The sequence below is a fragment of the Ambystoma mexicanum genome, chromosome 4p, assembly GCF_040938575.1.
Source record: "Ambystoma mexicanum isolate Mex_15411 chromosome 4p, UKY_AmexF1_1, whole genome shotgun sequence".
Lineage (NCBI taxonomy): Eukaryota > Metazoa > Chordata > Amphibia > Caudata > Ambystomatidae > Ambystoma > Ambystoma mexicanum.
In genome coordinates this window covers 1,190,701,867-1,190,722,127 of record NC_090927.1, presented here as the reverse complement: position 1 = coordinate 1,190,722,127, position 20,261 = coordinate 1,190,701,867, and the positions used below count along the sequence as shown (strand labels likewise).

Below are 20,261 nucleotides of genomic sequence, written 5' to 3'. Positions count from 1 at the left end.
GCCTTTAGGGGAGACATGATGCAGCTTGGCATAAAGTGATAGTATTTTAAACTAGCATCAGAGAGTGCATTAAAAAAGGAACAGTGGTCATTTGGTGTAGCCAGCTCCCTATATTCCACCTATGATGTTTATTTTTTATTTATTGTGCATTTGTAAAGTGCTTATACATCAAGTAAATTGCGTTTCAAAGCGCCCTGCATCCAGAGTGATGGGCGCCAACAACGGTGAGCATTGCTGACAGCTACGTTGTTCCCCATAGGGGCTGAAAAAATCTCCAAAGTCAGACTTGCACTTGGAAGGCAATTCATAGGTAAGGAATCTGATGAAAGTGCACGTACATTAGGACTGTTATTGTGTGCGTTTATCCTGACACCACAAGCAATTTGTCTGGGAAGCACTTCCAACTGCTACCCCCAAAGTCAGTGCACAGGAGTAAAGAATTTCTAGTCCCCCATTTGTTTTTTTCTGGAACGCAACGTCTCTAGTCCCCCATTTGATTATCCACCACACTGTTTTCAGATGGGTTTACATTGGACAGGGAACATTGGAAGATTTCATGTCATTGGTGGGGTATGAGCCATACCCGGCTAATGTTTTGGTTCATGCACATCATGCACTGAACCTCACTCCCAATTGAGGATGGAACAAGTAACTTACCTGTAACTCCTGTTCTCCACCCTGGGCCTGGCATGGATTCACATTCTCGTGAATATTCCGTCAGGCTGGGAATCCTCTGTAAAAAAGAAAGCAGTTTTGCTTTAGCCCAATAAATGCATTTCTCCTCTAAACCAATCACTGTCTTTTGGGTCATACTGCCCCCATCCATTGACAGTCTCTCTAAACTCCACAACTGGTGGCAATCTTCAGATTTAGTAGAGCATGTAAAGTAGCAGTATGAACCAAGAGGAACCACAGAGGGGAAGGAGGGAGGGTTTGCATGTGAATCCATGCCAGACCCATGCTAGAGAACAGAGGTTACAGGAAAGTAACTTGTTCCTTCTCCAGCATGGGGTCTGGCATGTATTCACATGCTCATGAATATGAATACATAGCAGTACATATACACAACCATGGGAGGTGGCAATGCTCGTCAGAAGCAATTTGCCTACCCCTGGAACAGACTCATTACAAACAAACAGTTTGTGTAGTACGGCTTGGCTGACCCGGGACTCCTCCCTGGTATCCCTGTTGACACAATAGAATCTTGTGAAGGTGTCGGTGGACTTCGAAGTAGCAACACTGCAGATGTCAAGCGGGGCAACAGAGAAAAATGCCATTGTCCCTATAATGGCCCTGGTGGGGTGGGCTCTCGGCCGGCCTGGTAGCCGCCTGTTGGCCAGACGATGACAATGCATGATGTACTCGGAGAGCAACCTGGATATGAAAGCCTTCCCATGATTGACAGGTCCAAAGTTCACCAAGCGTTGAGATGTCTTCCGAAATCCTTTGTGCGTGCCACATAGAACTTCAAGGCACCAGCAACATCTAGCGAATGCAACATCCTTTCCGCCAACGTAGAAAGATTTGGGAAGAAGACTGGCAAAACCAAAGGTTTGTCGAGATGGAATTCTGAAGGAACCTTCAGCATAAAGGTGGGGTGGGTACAGAGAACCACCCTGGGAGCGTGGAAAGAGTGCCTGTATCTTCGCGACCTGCCTGGCCGAGGCGATGGCCACCAAGAAAGCAGTCTTCCACGAGAGAAACTTCAAAGGGGCCTGATGTATTGGAGCACAAGCCCCCCCCCCCCATTTACCCCCTCCAATGAGCTTAGTCAAAACCATGTTGAGTTCTCAAGCTGGAGCCTTCGCAGGTGGGAAAGTCCTGACTAGGCCTTTGAGGAACTCATTCACAAGCCGATGCGACCACAGAGATAGCTTACCCGGCACCCTGGGGTAACGGCATATGGCAGCCAGATGCACCTTGATTGAGGCGTGAGACAAGCCAGCCTTGCCAGGGAAAGCAGATACATAAGGAGCTGAGACTTGCAGCGGCATCATCTTCTGGGTCCAGCACCACACTGAGAAGCGTTTCCAATTGTGGCTGTAGCATGACAATCTAGAGGAAGATCTGGCCATTCCAGGATCTTCTTGCATTCCAGCGGCAGAGAATAATGCCCAAACTCTAGGTCTGCAGGAGCCAGGCCATGAGGCTCACCGATGCTGGGTCGTGGTGCAGTATTGTTCAGTCTTCCCTGGAGAGAAGATCAGGAAGTGGAGAAGCCAGATGGACGGAGTCACTGACAGACAGAGCAGGTCTGGGTAAGAGATCTGCTGTGGCCATGCCGAGCGATGAGTATCATCCTGCAATTACATTGTCCGAGTGCGTTGATCATCCGTAGCTGGAGAGGGATCGGAGCGAAGGCATATAGGAAGAGTCCCTCCCACGGGAACCAGAACGCATCCCCCAGACCCATGGGCTGATCGAATTTTCTGGCGAACTTCTGGCATTTGGAGTTGGCCTCTGTCGCAAAGAGGTCAATACAAGGTTGGCCCCACTTGCTGAAGAGAAAGGACATTTGATACTGATGAAGCTCCCACTGGTGGCAGGATCACAGATCCCTGCTGAGCAAGTCTGCAATGGTGTTCTTCGTGCCTGCTAGGTGAAATGGGACGACGAGAAACATGTCCTAATGAATGGCCCAATGCCACAGGGACTGAGCCTCCAGGGAGTGCGCCGGGGAGCGCATCCGACCCTGCTTCTAGATGTAGAACATGGTGTTGGTATTGTCCGGGAAGATCCTCGTCCGGCATGGCCTCCCCCATCCTTCCAGAGAAGCATCCATGGCGACCATTGCCTGGTAAAGTGGGATTTGAAAATGAGCCCCTTGCGTCAGATGTGGGCACACTCCCCACCATCATAGAGCTTGTCGGAACTCCTGGTTGAAGGCGATCTTGTCCGTCCAAAAGCCTGTGATGTGACTTGCAGCCAAAGCGCATCCACAAACTCTCAAAGAGGTCTCATCTGGAACCAGCAGAATTGAACTATGAGGACATGATGCCCAACAGCGACTTGACCGCCCGCACTGTCGTGGATTGAGTACATTCCCCAAGATGGCTGTCACGCTCTCCGCCAGTCATTCGACCGTGTTGCGACGGGTGTGCCCAGGAACAGAGCGTTCTGTGATGGCTCCACACAGGACTTTCGGATAGTTGATGGAGAATCCAAGCAATGTGAGACGGTGAAGGGTCTCCGTAGTGTGCTGGATTGCCAGCATGTGGGAGCGGATGAGCCAGTTGCCCAGATAAGGGTAGACGTGGGGGGTCCTGTAGGCGGTAGCCACTCCTTGACCTTACCTGAATCTTTCGGGAGTGAGAAGACGATGAGGACCACTACTTTCACAGGAGCATCGGCTGATGTTGTTGGCGGAGCTGCCACAGATGCTGTAGGCCGTGGAGGCAAGGCCACCTGAGGGGTGGCTGTCATCTTAACCATCGAGACTACCAGTTACCAAGCCTCCTTTCGACAAATCAGTGAGGGTAGTCGACAGAGCCATTGATAACGTGGAGGCTGGTGGTTTCGTCGACGGGATTGTGGTCATCGACAGGGTCCTGGTCATCGACAGGGTTGACGTCCTGGAAGAAGAAGCGGTCATCTAAGAAGTCGTGATCTTGGTCGTCAATGGTTTTCTTGATAGTGGGAAAGAGGAGCCAGCCGAGGACTTCTCTTTGTAGCCTTATCCAAAGACAACAATCAAAGCTTTGAGGCGGTCAAAGACTTCATCTTGGATGGAGCACAACTATCTGGCAAGCCCGCCATAAACTGAGATGGGGACAGGGAACGTGTCCTTCTTGAACTGGGACCCTGTAAGGAACCTGAGGGCGTACTCACACTTTCTTCACTCGAGCCCTTTGCTCAGATGGCCACGGAAGGGCCATCGCTGTTGGATCCCGACCCTGGGAGTGGACAAGCGAGGGAGGATCACCTGAGTAAGAGGTCATTGGAGGGTGGCAAGAGGGTGCCTGAGGGCATGACACAGTGCTAGGTGCAATTTTCCCTCCATTTGTGAACCCCACCAAACTTTTTGCTTTTGTTTGGCTTATCCAACCTGAATTTGTCCAGTGGAACACAGCCTTCAAATGCACTCCTCTGGGCTTTCCCTCATTTGTTATGGGGAAATTGACACGTCCTTCAGACTGTCAGTACTGGGAAACTATGTCTCCCCTTAGTCTTTGACTATGTTGCCATTTCTTGGTAACTTTATCTATGTGCCAAGTACCTTACAGTACCACGCATAGGGGTCCTTTTGTTCAATGGCCCTAGCCACCCTCTAAGAATTTTTGGGGTGTTTGTACAAGTGTGCCTAGGACAAACTGGTGACAGCAGTTTACTTTTAAAGTATTTTTACTTCATTTTTATGGCACATTCAGCGTTTACCGCGTTTGGCCCATGATTGTGGCCAGTGCTGAAAATGGCTGTGCCCAAAAGTCTTTTGTTCTGTCCTTTCGCCAGTTTGTTCCTTTTCCTTCCCCAAGGTCGAGAGACCTGGCATTCCTTATTTGGACATGCAGCTCCTGCATGTCAAGTGTGCAAGTGCCCAGGAAGAGGGTTGGGACTGTCTGGTCCCAATCCACACTACTGGTGCCACTATGTCTGTTAGACATGAATGACTGGAACCACCATGGGCCACAATTGGCCCACACCTTGCGTGCATGCAAGGGAGAAGATCTTCCATTGGCTATCTGAAATTTGGGGACAAAACTAATCTTGGATAAGAGAAGGGGTTATGCATCCACTCCAGGTTGATCTACTGAGGTTCACACCGAACTTCATAAGGAGCCAAGTATCCTTAACGAAGGAGCAGATTGTTGTCCCGTCTGAGCCACTGCTTTTTGATAAAACCAGGAAGGCCTGCAAGGGCGTTTCGTCCCTTTGGAGTAGTGAGAACAAGTACTTGTGACATCTCCTACTTAACCGCGCAAAGAACCTCTTCTGAAGTGTTCCTGGGCCATCCAGTGACCTGTCCATCACAAACCCAGGGTATCGCACAGGAATGCTGCCGTCCCGAGTTGAGACTCAGGACTTTGGGAATCGCTAGGTTGTGGTCCTGGGCCGCCTCCCTACTAGCTCCTCTGGGACGCGATTTATGAGAGTGTGCCATGCCGCAAGCATCTGTGGTTCCTGCGTCGCCCCGCTGTGTTGACCATCGCTGAAAGTGCCTGCAGTTCTTACCTACCGTGTCCTGAGATGTGCTGCAACTGAACTATCCCTTCTTCCTTCGAGGGCTGAGAAAAGGCTACTGTCCCGCCATGGACGATCGTCTCATCCGCAGCCGTTGAGAGCCAGCCAACAGCATCCTGAAACTGCAGGGTTAACACCCACAGGCAAAGTGGGCTAGACTGCCAATGTTTGGGCCGGACTGTGCCGAGGGTCAGTGAGTACTTCAACTTACTGGTGGCCCCCTGGCACATCCATCTCTTTTTACGCACGAATGTCCCTAAAAAGATACTGATCCATGGAGTATTTCTGTGACTTGTTAGCCAGATAGGGCCAGGAAGACAGCATGTGTGCCCGGTCTCCCCCATCTTAGAGAATTTTGGCTGTGTCACCTCGAGCTTTTATGAATTAACCACAAAAATGTTATTAGATGTATATATACATTCTCCACATTAATATATGTTTGTATGTGGCTTGTTTTATTCTGTGAAACGTAGGATTCATGCCTATGTAATAAAATTATAAAAAAACTTTTTTATATTAAATGAAAACTCTAGTGCACTGTGTATTACATTCTGTGTGGTGATGTGAATAACCTACGGAGTAGGACCCAGCATGAGTTAAAACTGGGCCACTAAATTTGTATCTGTTTTTGAATGGTTCATCCGGGGGACACCCCAAAGTGTGTTGATCCTAAAAAGATACTCACCTTTGCTGGGACAGCCTGCACTCCCGAGCTATTCCTGAACTCTGAAAGTCGCTCTATCCACAAGGGTAGATCCTATTCTAGGACTAGAAATGTATTCTTCATCTCCTCAAGCCTCTTCCTGAGCAGCTGCAGCCCCCTGAAGAGAACCCGCTTTTCGTTTTACACATGATCGTGCGTTAACGCACAACTGTACTTTGAGCGTTAGGCTCCTCACTTCGTAGGACTGGACTACATAATTAGGGATTGTTGATGAAGGACTGCCTAAACTGATATGTGTGCAGAACTAACCGCATTCTATTACAGGTTGCAGTTATTTTCTCCCCTATCATCAGTCTTAGGCTAATCGAATTATTGTATATATGTTACATAGTGAATAAGCGTGTGGTAATTGTTTTCGTGATAACTGTGGTTTAATCGTGTTTTTGTTACAAAGGTCTAAAATAAATGTATTTTTGATATACATCTGTCTAAAGGTAATCTGTGGAGTTTTACCTTGTGTGCTCATTGTGGGCTTCTGATCACTCTAACCCTGCCTACCAAGCTAACGTAGATTGGTCTGGTTTGCCCAGAAGGCTCCCCTGTCCTCCTAAACCTCTATCAAATAGGTCAGAGTTTAGAAATCCATATTTTCTGCCCACTACGTTAGAGTTTAGAAATCCGTCTTAACACACAGTATCCCCCTTTCCCAATTATCCATCACCCCACTCTCCCTCAGCCTTTATGGGATATTACCAGTCCTGTCCCACCCCCCCCCCACCATTTCTAACATACTGAGACGAGGAAGAGGCATCCGGGAGTAAGAAAGATTACCTATGGTAAAAGTCCCTATAGTACTGTGAAGAGAAAGATGAATGCAGAGGCCTACTATACCATACTAGCAGGCTGGCCCTTTAATGAGGTCAGGCTAGCCAGGCACTTGGCAGCAATTATACACATCTGCACTCTATTAAACACGACTCCTGAACTGACAAGGAGAAAAGAAAACCTAAGGGTCAGGCATGTCCAATTAATTGGCAATGGATGACAAGGACTCACACCGGAAACCCCTTGACAGGGCTCAGTTGTATATAAGGTGGACCACTCAGCAGTGCAGAGAGAAGCAATTAGGAAGGCAGAAGGGGGGCTGCGTGGCTGAGTCCAGCAGGAGATCACTTATTATTCCTAAACCAGTTTTTGCCAGAGATACAGAGCGAGCCATGGGCGCTGAACAAGTCATGAAAGCTGAAGTCCAAGAAATTGATGCAGGAAGACCTCAAAGAGTCTGGAGGAGAGCAGTACGCCGAGACAGTGTGCTGTATGGGTTGCAGTGTGGCAAGGGAGCCGTGTCTCCAAGGAGTCGGACTGGGGCATGGTAAGCCCTGTGAGCCATGGCCAGGTAGAAGCTCATTCCTCTGGGAGGAGTGCAGATCCCAGAGGTGTCTGAGGGGCAGGTGGTGAGACCCTGACCTCAGGATTGAAGTTGGCGATCCATCCCGAGCACACTGCGTTACCCGGTGAGTTTCTGAATGTTGAAGAGACCTGGTATGTATGTGAAGCTGAGGAGGGAGGCTGACAAGGACACAGAAGTGTGCGAGTGGCACGAAAAGAGACAAGGAGAAAGCATGTTAAAAAAAGAATAGAAGAGTGTGCGAGCAACCCGAAAAGGAAAGCAAGAATGAAAGTTTAAACGTGCACATAGCACAGATGAAAAGAAAAGCGACAGTGTGCAAACGGCACGAAAGAAAGGAGGCAAGAAGAAAAGAGTGCAAGTGGCACAGAAAGACAGAAAGAAGATGCATAAGGCATAAGATAGAGGGAGAACATAGAGGGTGCCAGAGACATGGGGAGAAAGCGGAGTCCCATGTGTTAGAGGCAGTGCAGCAGCCAAAGCAAAACGGAGAAAGGAGGATACAAACAATCCACTTGAGAAGCAGTCAAAAGGGCGTGCAAGACAGAAGGCGAAGTAGAAGCAAAATCACTACAGTGTTGTAAAAGACTGTTTGAGCTTTAGAGAAAGAGCTGTGTTTTAAGAGTGAATTCTGGAAAGCTGTATGTTTGTGTTTTGGTGAACTTTGTGGTGAATCTTCAACCAGAGGGGCCCGAGCTCGGGGAAGGGATACCTCTAAGGCCCGAAGGAGACTGAGCGAACGTTTTGAAACCAAAGCGGCCTAGACTTGGGGAAGGGAACCCTGAGAGGCCCAAGAGGTATTCAGAGTTGAACTGTTGAAACGAGAAAGGCCTAAGCTTGGGGAAGGGAACCCTGAGAGGCCTATAGCAAATGTGAACTTTCAGAAGCTTAGGGAAAGGAGTCCAAGCATACCTAGGAACTTTTGTGAACTGATTTGTTCTGAAGCTACAAGAACCTTGCCGGGATATTCCAAGGGCACTATTCGGTTGAACTATTTTAAACTGGCAAAGCTGAACCTGGCGAGACGGCCATCTGAATCCAGTCTTGTTTTCCAAAAATAGATTTGACACAGATCGACTTCGTTTTGGGCCTTACAGACCTCAGCCATACTTAGAAACATCGGTTAAGGGAAATCCCATACTAGAGATAGGGCAAGACAGACATTACACCGACCTTGAACATTATAAATAAAGGTTTTAGAGCTATATCACATGTGCCTCTCTTGATACCATGTCTGTGTCACAGTCCCACAGTCGCGGCAACCCCAGCGGGATCCGTAGAGGGGCATTAATCCTTCTTTTGGGCACCCAGGGAAGGGGTGTCCTCGAAGGACCTTGACCTCTTCTCAGAGTGAGCATGCTCATGGGACCGGCATAACGATGGTCCGGAGACCGCGTCACAGGTCTTCCCCAACCAGAGCCACACCGCTAACCTGCTGAAACAATCCTTTTTTTCGTCTTCCTCGAAAAACCACATAAAATCTTGCATCATTCCTCATTGTGATCTGGATGCGGGCAATACAAGTACTTGAGGTGCCGATCCTCAACAGACATTTCGTAGTCCACATCTCATAGAAATCTTGAAGAGGCTCCTCTTCGGACATCGTAGAAGGCATGAAGTAGGTGACTTGAAGAGCGAAATAGGTGATGCAGCAGATCTTTATCATTAATCGACAGAGGAACAATCAAAGAAAAAATACATTTATCCAAAAAACTCGAAGAGCAAGATGAGTCGACTCCTGACACTGAAACGTGCAGTAAAAATCTGAAGATGCCCACCAGGGGTGAAGCTTAGGAAGACAACTGTCATTGGATGGGAGCAGTATGACCCAAAGGACAGTCATTGGTTTATAGTCAGTCAGTCAAACAAGTTTATTCGGATTTCAAAAATCCATCAAACACAAGAAAAACAAAATCACAACACAAAAGGAATTACAATCTATGCTCCATATCCAAATACAATAGATCAGAAGGTACCAGGAGGTAGAAAAGAGCCACCCATAAGGTCCCCATTACATCCAACATTGTCCCTTTACTAGTCCAGAGCGTCACAAGACTGATTACCCACACTTAGCACTCAGTCACAACCTACCGCAGGCCTTTTTCCCCAGAGGTGTACAATTTGCTCCAGACAGGACATTGCTCCCCCTGGAACTGTCACACATAGTAACAGCACCCAGACAGGGGTGAGAGCGGATTGCAATACCACTATACGGGGCCTGTGTATAGTCCTCAGAACTTCTCAGGACTTCCCTGGCCATTAGATCATTCCTGAAAACCAATTTAACAGAATCGGAGGGGTTTGTACCCTCGCCGGCCAATCTAACACACACCACCATAGCTTCCCTGGCCACAAAGGGACAATTCCCAACTGTACGAAGCCAGTGGAGACATTTATTGGAAAGGGCATCCCTTGGTTCTCACCTGCCCACAGGCAACTTAGGTACCCCATGCAGGAAAACAGTAGCAGTTCTTTGCCCCCCATATGCATGACTCATGGGGCTGCGCACCCTTGAACAATAGTCACGTACTCCAATCCCTCCCTCCCTAAGGGGATTTGTTATCAGGGAGCTTGGTGGACAATCTGCCAGCAGAGATGACTTGATACACCCAGTAGGGTGTCCCCTATCACCGTCAGGGTAAATCGACTGGTCATCCGGAGTAGGGCTCATTAATGCATGGACAGTCCTTTCGCAGGGTGCAGTGTTCAAAGGTTGCTGTAGGGGGTTGGGTACCTTACTAACATGATGTATGTTGGTAGACTCCCCCAGCGAGTTCACTCCACCCTTCCCCTCCCCACTCCTCCCCTGGGCACTAACCAGTACCAAGAGCAGTTCTTTAATGGTTGCTAGTTCAGAGAGCACCTGTGCACAGGGGCAGCTTCTGACAGTGTGCACCTCCTTGCATGATGGAGCAGAGGGGGGTTAACTGCCGTGGTGGTGGACTTGAGGGCCCTAAATGGGGTTAAGTGAAGAAAGGAACTGGACCCTGAGATCGTTGCAAGCAGGTTCTCGCTCCAGGAGCTGCCGATGGGACCGGGCGGGAGCTTATCTTCGGTTGCTCCAACAATTTCTGTGTCCATTTGATCCAGAGTGGCAACAACAGTGACTGGGGGAGGACAGTCGAGAGTAGGTCCTGCTATGGACGAAAGAACAAGGGGCAAAAGTGGCCTTCCATGGGGCGAGCTAAGTGGGGGGTGACAGGTACAAAAGGTGCCAGGGATGCGGGTGGGAGGACTAACACATCGCAAGCCCCCACTATGCCAGTACCAGATTTATTGGCCGAAGGCAAAGCATATGGGTTCCCAATGGCGGCGGGCAAAGTTTCTTGACAAGCAGTATCTACGTGGTTCAGACTTGGGACGCTAGCCAAATTACTGGAGGGCTCCCCCCCACATTCGGTTTCTAGTGTGGGTGCTTTCATGCCCTCCATGGTGTGGATGGACCCTCGGTTTGCAGGGTTAATATCAGGGCACGGGGAACTGAGATATGGGTCTTTGTTTTGTGTGTTGCTCCCAGTTGACTTCTTCTCTTAACAGCCAGGAGCTTTCTCGCTGGGGTACACTTGGAGACTTTAGAGGCAGACTTGTAACAGAACCTGGCCAGGGTGGCTGGCATAGAGCTGGCCGGTTTCCTGGCCATTTTCTTTGGCATAGCATGGCCCTTAAAGGACCTCAAGGACTTTAGCAAGGACATGACGAAATCCCCCGGAGCTGGCCAAGAAGAGTGAGCTTAATTGCCGAGTAAAAACCCCACCAAACTTCACAGGCTCTATTTACAGGCTCTACACCTATTGAGAAACAGTCACGAGCAGTCACAGGTGCAAAACACTGAACTGTACTGATTTTCCTTTTTCCCCCCGTCCGACAGCCAACACAGGGAAATCCTCTCTCCACAGACGACCTGCGGCACCAAACAACGTTCCCTTCCCCCGCCGTGGCCCCCCCCCCACACTATAGGTGCACCACATTGGTTAGCTGGCTCACCTCGGAGACCGGTCTCGGTCTAGTCCAGTCCATCCAACAGGGTTGGTCCATATGCGGCCACCAGCATGCAGGGTTCACAGAAACCGTATGCTTTTTCGCGCTGACCTGAGTTTCACGCCTCTCCCTCCAGGCGCCGAACACCCTACAGGCGCGCAACACCCGCACCCTTGCTCCCCCGCGGGCTTCCTGCCCTGCAGGGATAATGAGGAGTTGATGTAGGGAGGAGGCGTGGCCTCCCCTCCGAGGATACGGTGGCCCTACTGGGCTTCAAAAAAGAGGAAAAACGGGCTGCAACACCTGCGCCCTTGCTCCCTATAGGAAAAATGCAGTTTTCAGGCCAAAGCGAAATTGCTTTCTTTTTTACTGCAAATTCCCAGCCTGACAGCAGGGAATATTCATCAGCAATCCATGCCAGACCCATGCTTGAAGAGTGACTTAACCCTGGCTAGCAGCTTATAGCCAGTGGTCGAAGTGTACAAAAAGAAGTAGTGGAACTATGTTCCCTACTGGCCTGCACCGCTCCCCACAAACACCATCGCCACACCCCTTTCCACGCACAATACAAAGCCCAAAACACATGTTCCTGCTGTTTAAGGGAAAGTCCACTGCAGTGCACTGAAAGTGCAAGTTTCAACTTCTTCGTACACTTTTATTTTAAAACTAAACCATTCCGGAACAATTTCTTTTTAAAATATAGGTATAGGAACAGTGAAACTTAATTAAAAGAAGTAGAGGAGCACCGCTCCCGCACACTTCGACCACTGTTTATAGCATAAAATGTTGCACCTTTATCAATGCTGTAAAGGTCCAGATCCAACGCTGCCAAGTGGGGAGCACATATCAATTGCGCAAGTAACGTGGTCATGTCAAGGATGATGTGGTGGGTGACATCAGGGGTGGGGACGTCATTGAACGTGGCGCTACTTGCATAAAATGACACAGAAGCAGGTGTAGCACATAGTCCCATAGTGGGTGCTTTGAGCATAGCAGGGTGTAGTGTATAGAGCGGGCACCTGGGTGGTGCAAGATGTTGTAGGGGGGCTTGAGCAATATGTGAACAATAGAAAAGCCATTTTGTTTGTAGGCCCACATTAGGGAAGCATTTCTCGCAGTAAGCTCATACGAAAAGAGCTGCAGGCCTTCATGTGACAAGCAGTATGTATTTCTTGAGCACTCAGCAGAAACAGGGTGCTGAAATATTGCACAGCTGAAGTTTCCCAGGAGAACGCAGCAACAGCAAGGTTATTCGAGGCCAACGAGCTAGGCACCTGGGTGCAGGAGGGGAATTGCCAGATGAACAGAAATTAAGTACAGTCAATTAAACTCCAGCCACTGTGTGGTATAGATTTTCAGACCCCACTTGGCAGCAAGGCATGAGAAGAGAGCTGGGGAGCCAAAGGGTTGGGGGTATGGGGTGCCGGACAAGAACCAATCAGCGAGAAGAGGTTTTGGTGTCCCTAGGGTGCAACATTGTCCAGTGTCCTCGCTGGTGTCCACGGAGCACACCATTGATCCAGATCGGTGTGAATGGCTTGCCCCTTGCCATCTCGAGCTATTGTGTACATTGGACATTGACAACTAATGTTTGACTGTTCAGCACAATCACATAATTGAGGGGCGGTGTGGGAAGATTTGCGACGTCATGAGAGGGGTTGCTGTAACTGTGAGGTTATGTTAAAGGTTCTTATACCACGCACTGTTGCCACCTTTATGTTTTATTGGCACTCTGGTGTATCTGTAAAGGAAGAGGGAAGGAAGGGAGTTAGTAGGACTGAGTAGAAGAAAGAGCAAGAGCGCTGTAATGTGCGGTCGGCAGCTACAGTTCGGTTGACACCGTTCATCCAGCCATTCCAAAACTTCTGTATACTATGATATCCCACAGTGCTACAAGGCCATACCAATGGTAGATGAGCACTTTGCTAATGCCACAGAATGTAGAATATCCTAAAAGGCCAGAGGCTTTTAAAAGCAGTGACAGCAGCATTTTCAAAAGGAGGAGTGGCCCAGAGATGGGAAAAGAGAGAAACAGAAGGAACTGATGAAGAGGGATAAAATGAATGAAAGATGAGCAGGAACGTCTGGGGAAATTGGAAACAACAGAGCACAACAAAAGTAGAAGACAGGGGTGTAGTGAGCTGGTTGGTGGAGGGAGGAATGGGCAGATGTCTCCCTAGTACTGCATTTTATTTGCAATTGGTTAGCACTGGTGACTGATCAACTAGCATGTATACCAATTAGTAGATAGCAGATTTGTGAAAGTGGGCAGGATGCATTTGGTTTTCTTGTACACTGAATTAATATTTACATGAAATACAACAATCCCACTTGTGCTAGATGATTAAAGAACAATTTAGCATTGGATCTCAAATAAAGAAACTAGAATATATCTAGAATGTGTCCACTGTGACAGACGGTGTATAGTGAAATGATCCACAAGACAAACTCATCAAAGAGGTCTTCTGAACAACTATAAACTCTTAGGTATGAGGATTTTCCACACTAGTGATGAAGGAAAACCATTATGTGGTGAATGCCCTATGAAACACTGTTGAACATGTGTTTCAAATGTCAGTCCCTGTGATAGGATGAGTAGCTCTCAGTAAAGAAAACCACCCTAAAACTTCTGTTGTTCTTCAAAGTTCTGGACTATCTGCGATTTGCCTTCGTCAGGCTTCTGGATAAGATTTGGGTTAGAGTACAAAACTACGTACCTGGCCCATATTCACAGTTGGCTTGCAGAAAAATTCAGAAAACGAGAGCAACGCTGGATCAGAAGTAAAAGCAGAAATAGCTTCCGGCTAGAATGTTAGAGACAAAAACAAAAAGAAAGTTAAAAACAGAATTAAATGCTAACATCCCAAAGAAAATAATATCCTATCTACCTGATGGCATGATAGTTTCCTCGAAACCTTATTTCTACAAATTTTCAGTATTCAACAATAATGTATGCATCATAATGTTGCTTGCAAGGTTGAAATGTAAGGATTAAAAACCAAAGATCTGATCAGCAGGAGTTCCTGAGAATCTGGCATCAACCAGCAGAAAGGAGCTACTTCTGGAGAATGAGGAGATGGTACACGGCGTGTCGCAAGTCAGACTTTCACAGGAGAGGCAAACTATAATTCTTTATCCAATATATAGGACTGATATGGATTTAAATATCTACTAGATGTGCCCTAATGCGCCTTTATAAACAGTCCCTAATACACACAGCTCAACATATATGGAACCAGTTGTCCTGGGTAGTAAAAAGAAACTCCTTGTAGCTGCTGTTGTCGAGCTAACCAGAATCATCTAGGCCACAAGCAGGAGCTAAATAGCTCAGAGCATTTCTCAACACTGCAATGATTCTTACACATTGAAATCATAGCTATTCGAAAGCTCCCAGCCAATATAAATCTAATCAAATTATCAGACACTATAAAACTGGAAAGCTGACTTATTCATGAGGTCTAGCTATATCTACTGCCCTCGAATTTCAAATCAATCAATTCAGTAGAACAGCAAGCATATTAAAAATGTAATATGATTACACATTATGTAATCTACATAATAACACACATAGAACATGATAAATACATCATTTCTAATTATCACTTTAAGGCAAAGGTAAAACAACCAAGAAAGCCATGTGCAAAATCAACTGAGGCAAATTTGCAAACCTAAGGAGTGCAACTTTGGCATAACGGTTTCTAATGTATACCATATAAGGTAAAGAAATGGCCAAAAGAGCAGAACATTGCCAGCCCTTACTGACAGTGTAAATGCACTCAAAAATTTCAATATAAACAAAATGTTTGTGTTCTTTGCAGCAGGCAGGCACAGAGAATGTTAAGGTTGAATTTTGATTCTGCTAGAAGTTAACCAGCTACCCCATGAGTTCTCTTTATTCATAACACTAACTTGGAAAACAGTGCATTCACACTTTCTTATATTCAGTTTGTGTTCTAGAACTAGATAGTGTTTTAGTAAAGTGTGTAAGAAATTGTATTTTAATGAAAACAGATAGGCATAGGGTTTGCACAACACTTCTTCACTGAACTTGCAATGCTGTTGTGTTTAAAAAAACAAGGCGTTTTTCCGGCTTCTACGAAAGACAAATCTGGCTGCTTTGCATTGCTGTTGTGTTTAAAAACAAATCCTTTTCCCCTCTTTCTATGAAAGTCGAATCTGGGTGTTTTGCATTGCGCTTTCTTTAACCCAACGGCTGTCTTAACTTGCTCTGTCTCTGCGCATCCATTAGTCTTTCCCCTCCACCGGTTGCTGCACTTGTATTCTTGTATTTTGTGCCTATCTGTTGTTCTCTGCGGCAAACTCTCTTGTCCCCCCCCCCATGTTTTCCATCCGCGCTGTTTCCTAAGTTCGCCTTGTGATCTGTTACCGGCATGTGCTTCTGATGTACTTCCTACTGTGTGAACCCTCCCCTCCTTTGCATCCTCCGTTGCCCAGTTCTGGGCTGTGCTTCTTTTCCACTCTCTTATCTCTCTCACTCTCCTCCTTGCACCCTCTATGGTGCTCTCAACCTCTACCTGCTTCTCAAACTGCTACTCTATCTCCTATCAGTATTGCACCAAAATAACAAATAAAATGCTGAATGTGCTTTTTCTGCGCATTCAGCTGGATAGAAAATGCCGAAAGTGAAAATGCCGAAGTAGGTGAGGAGGGGTTCAGGGGTGTCCCCGCTCACCTAGTTCGGCATTCTGGGCTTGCAGGGGTGACCCTGGCATACATTAAAGGGGAAGCGGATGACAAAAACGACAGAATGACAGAATCGAAAAGCTTGAGGTTCAAAATGAGAGCAAGTCAGCTTCCCAATTTGGATCCTCCTCCTCAGCCCCCCCACCTGCCGGACACACCTTGGATGTTCTCATCTCCTCCGACATCCCCTTCTCTACCCCTCTAACTACTCCTCTCTCTTTTACTGACCACTTTCTGCTCTCCCCCCACCTGAAGCTTCCTGTCCCCCAGGCAAATCCCCCTCCACCACCCCCCCTACCATGACCACCTTACTTCTCGGTCATTTGGCACATGAAGAGTGTGTCAGTGGCTGCCTTGGCCTCCACTTTCTCTGCTCCTCCTGAGGCTGACTCCCACTCTGACACAGCCCTCTCCAACCTGCATCTTTTTATCTCCAAAACTCTGGACATCCTTGCCGTGCCATGTGGATCTGTCTGAAGGCGTACCTCCAAGTGCAACTCTTGGAAGGATTCCAACCTGGCCGCCCTGAAACGCAAGTGCAGGGTAGCTAACCGGAAGTGGAGGGCACCAGGCGCATCCTCTGACAAACTGGCCTGCCGTCGGTTAAAAAAGGCAATACAGACTCTCAGTCATCTCCAAGACGAGGGCCCATATCGAAGCCCACATCTCTGCAGCTTCCTACAACACGGATAAACTCTAAAATGTGCAAGGAGCTGGAGAATCCTACTGCAGTCTCCACCTCCCCTGTTCCCTCCCGTGCCCTCTGCTCGACTCTGGCTTCTCATTTCACCACTAAAACCCAGGACATCCTGTCCTCACCTTCCTCTTCCTCTCCCTCTACCTCTCTCAGGGCCTCTGTGGCCGCCTCTCCCCCTCCTTTCCTCCCTCTCGCTCTCAGATAACACCCGATGATGTTTCTAGACAAGTCCAATCTATGAATCCATGAAAGTGTCATCCAAACAGGTGCTCCCCTGCTCTTCCAGAATGATCAAGGGCCACATTGCATATCTTGACGTTAGGAATGTGTCCAACCTGCTTACATCTTGCAAAATCACTGCCAGCAAATCTGCTGGTTTGTCATGAAATCAGACAAAGAAAACAGCTATATCTAGCTGTCCCTCCCTAAAGAGGCACACATTCATATTTTATTATTATCACACTGTACTCTGCTTTAGTGGTCCAGGTCTGGCCCTAGCTAGTGTTCATTTAAACGAGGATGGGATCCCCTTTCTAGTCAAATATTGTTCACCTAGAGGTGAAATAATCCACCCTGTACTCCGGTATATAGCCTGGGTCCTGCATCAGAATGAACACTGAGGGGGTGAACCCCAGTCTGCGCACTTTATGCCTCTGTCAAAGCCATCTGTGCCGAAAGCAGCCTTTGTCTTGGCAGAGGGTGTGCTTGAGGGCGTTTGACCTTTTCTCGACATTTTCACAACAGACAAAATGGACACGGTCGGTGCTACCGCCACAGTCTGCATAAAAGCCAAAGCCATACCCGCCACTGCCTTTTTGAAACTCTGCAGCATTTCTGTTTTCAAATCCTCCCATGAAGCACCCTTAGATGGGCAGATCTTACCCCTTTCTCCTGACGAGTCATGAGTCACATTTGTGTCTGCACTTCTTGATGTGACAGTATGTGGAGGAAGAGTGATGGGACTCGCTGCACCAGTACAACCTTTTCTTCAATTTCTTATGGTGTCTACTCTCCCTGTTCTTTTTTCGGGAGTAGGCACCTCAGTATCTGCGCCTGAGGATTTAGTAGCCGATCTAGTCTTCGACTTCAAAGGGTGCCTCATTAGCACCAGTTTTGCTGAGCGTTCCCGTAAGGCCTTCAGGTTTATCGACTGACAGAAACCACGTTGCTCAGTGTCGTGTTACACTCCCAGGAACAAGGTACAAGTTACTTACATGTAACTCTTGGTTTCCAGCATGTGTCTTGCATAGATTAACATGCTCATGAATTTTCCCTGTCATTAGCTGGGAATCTTCAGTGTAAAAGAAAGCAGTTTATCGTCAAACTAAAATTGCTCGTCTTGGGGAGTTCCTTCACGGAACAGGAGTCCTTATCAACCAGAAGGGGAATGCGAGTTTCCGCTTTCCACCACCCATAGGGGGATTATTGGGTAGAGGCGTCACCTACACTAGCCACACAAGGAAGAGCTCCCCACTAGGGAGAAATGACAAGATCCTGTGAATCGTCATAAAGGCTGCTGGAGTACAAATCCTAAAAACTTAGTCTCGTAGACGACAGGACCTTCTGGGGGGCATCATCAGGCTTGGCTCCAAAAAGATTCTCCTTGTCAAAAGGCATGTCTAATAGCTACGTCTGCAAATCAGCCACAAACCCTGACATTCACAGCCAAGATGACCACCGACCACCTTGCTAGTGGCCATTTACCTGCTCACACAGTCCATCATGTCCAGTCCAGATTGCAGCATCTCCCATGCCGCCTCCTTGCCATCCAAGACTAAGGAAAGGAGAATTTCGGCATCGTGCCAGAGGCGTTCATGATCCGCAGTGCTAAACTGCCTGACGCAAACACCTTCTTGCCCAATGCGTAAAACCTCTTGCTCTCCCTGTACAGTGGAAGGGTCAGAAAGGTAGTGGTCTTCAGGGTTGCTGTCACAGCCAGAACCACCAGGCTTTCAAGTGAAGCATTGGTGGAAAGGAAAGCTGTGTCTGATGGTGCAGGACGGTGCTTCCTCCCCAAGTCCTTGTCCACTTCCGAAACAGATGCAGGCTTTTCCCACACATAAAATACCGGGCATCCACCGCACATTAAAGGGCAGGAGCGTTTCATTCTTTGGACACCATCCAGAATGTCTCAGATCTCGTAGTGAACTCTGGAACTGGACGGAGCAGAGAGCTTAAGAGCATCGGAAACCTTAGCCATCAGGCACTGGATGGTGGCCTGAGGTTTACCTGGGGTAGGAGCTTGTAAGTTGTCCAACTTAGGGAACGTTTCTAGCCTGCTGGCCACTTGCAAGTCCTCTGCCAGCTGCAGCACGTCCTCACCGCCCCTGTAAAGTCCTCAAAGCCCAAAAGCCCAAAAGAGACCTGGTTGCCTTTCCTCATCCTAGATGTTGTACATCTTAGACATAAAAGGTATCCCTGGGGTATGGGGGCTGGCAGCGCACAGAGACCTCCCTCTACTTCTGGACCAGGCCTGAGCCCTTGGGCGTGCAGTCAGTGGTCTTCCAAGGGTACCCTGATGGTCGCAGAAGACGAGGTGGGATCCTTTGGTGTTGAAGGTGATGGCGCCGCTGCACTGCTTGAAACCGAAGGCCTTTGACGGATTCAGCACGGTGTTTTCAGAAATAAGAAGCTTGACTAGCCTATTCCCGATTAGCGAACAGAGTGCGCGGAAAAAAGGAACTTAGGTCATGGGGCACTGCACTGCTCTGTATACTGGCCTCAATGTCTTATCCAGTGCAGAGCACGTAGAGGCATCGGGTGGAGCAGACGCAGAGCCGTGCTGCGCCCCCCTGGCGGTGGAAACATTTCTGGACAACAGCTGTGCTGGGATAGGGATATAGTAGATGAGGAATCCGTGGCAGGAAAGAATCCATTAGAAGGACTTTGAAATGGTAGTGATGCTGGCCCACCACAACCCTCAGGCACTTCCTGTGCTTTTGATAAATGGGCTCATGGAATTAGGCATACTGAAGGTCCAGTGATGACAACCAGTCCTGGAGGTCGAGGGCTTGTAAAATCTGGGCAAGAGTAACCATCTTGAATTTGTCCTTGCATAGGAATATTCGGCAGCATCTGATTAAAGTGCAGTCCCCATCCTCTGTCGGCACTAGAAAGTAAGTGGGATACCAACACCTGCACTGTTCAGAGCGTGGCACCAGCTCTATTGTGCTCTTTAAGAAAAGCTGATGGACATCCTCCAAGACAAAGTTGGAACCAGAGCCAAGACCTATACACCGAAGGCGGAGCCGAGGGCACTGGGGAACTTGATTCCTCATTGGGTCCAGACCTGATCCTATAAACAAGCAATAAGCATGCAGGGGTGACCCTCAGCAGTTACCCGGCATGTCCCAAAGGATGAAGTGGGACCCAGCCTCTGTGCCTTCGCTGAAGCCAACAGCGCCAAGGGCCTTAGCTAAGATGTCAAGCATCTTCGTGAAAAACTGTTCCCATTCCTCCGGAGTAAAGGATGGGGTTAAAAAAGGGTACTTGAGGCTCCTTCTCTTGTGATTCCCTGTATCAGTGGCTCCTCTTTTTAAAGGACAAAGAATGCTGGTGTGATTTTTAAAAGACAAAGAATGCCGGTGCAAGGATCAGCGTAGGGAGTAGGATCTCCTGCGATGCTGCTTCTT

The 20,261-nt window shown here is 48.1% G+C and overlaps 1 protein-coding gene across 1 annotated transcript in view; it reads right to left on the bottom strand.

The window, feature by feature from the left end:
• ANAPC1 (anaphase promoting complex subunit 1) overlaps nt 1-20,261 on the bottom strand; it is a 2,053,226-nt gene that overhangs the window by 180,893 nt on the left and 1,852,072 nt on the right. Inside the window, exon 43 of the mRNA XM_069606837.1 lies at nt 13,946-14,032. Within this exon, the coding sequence (XP_069462938.1) occupies nt 13,946-14,032 (87 nt within the window). The remainder of the gene's footprint in view (nt 1-13,945; nt 14,033-20,261) is intronic.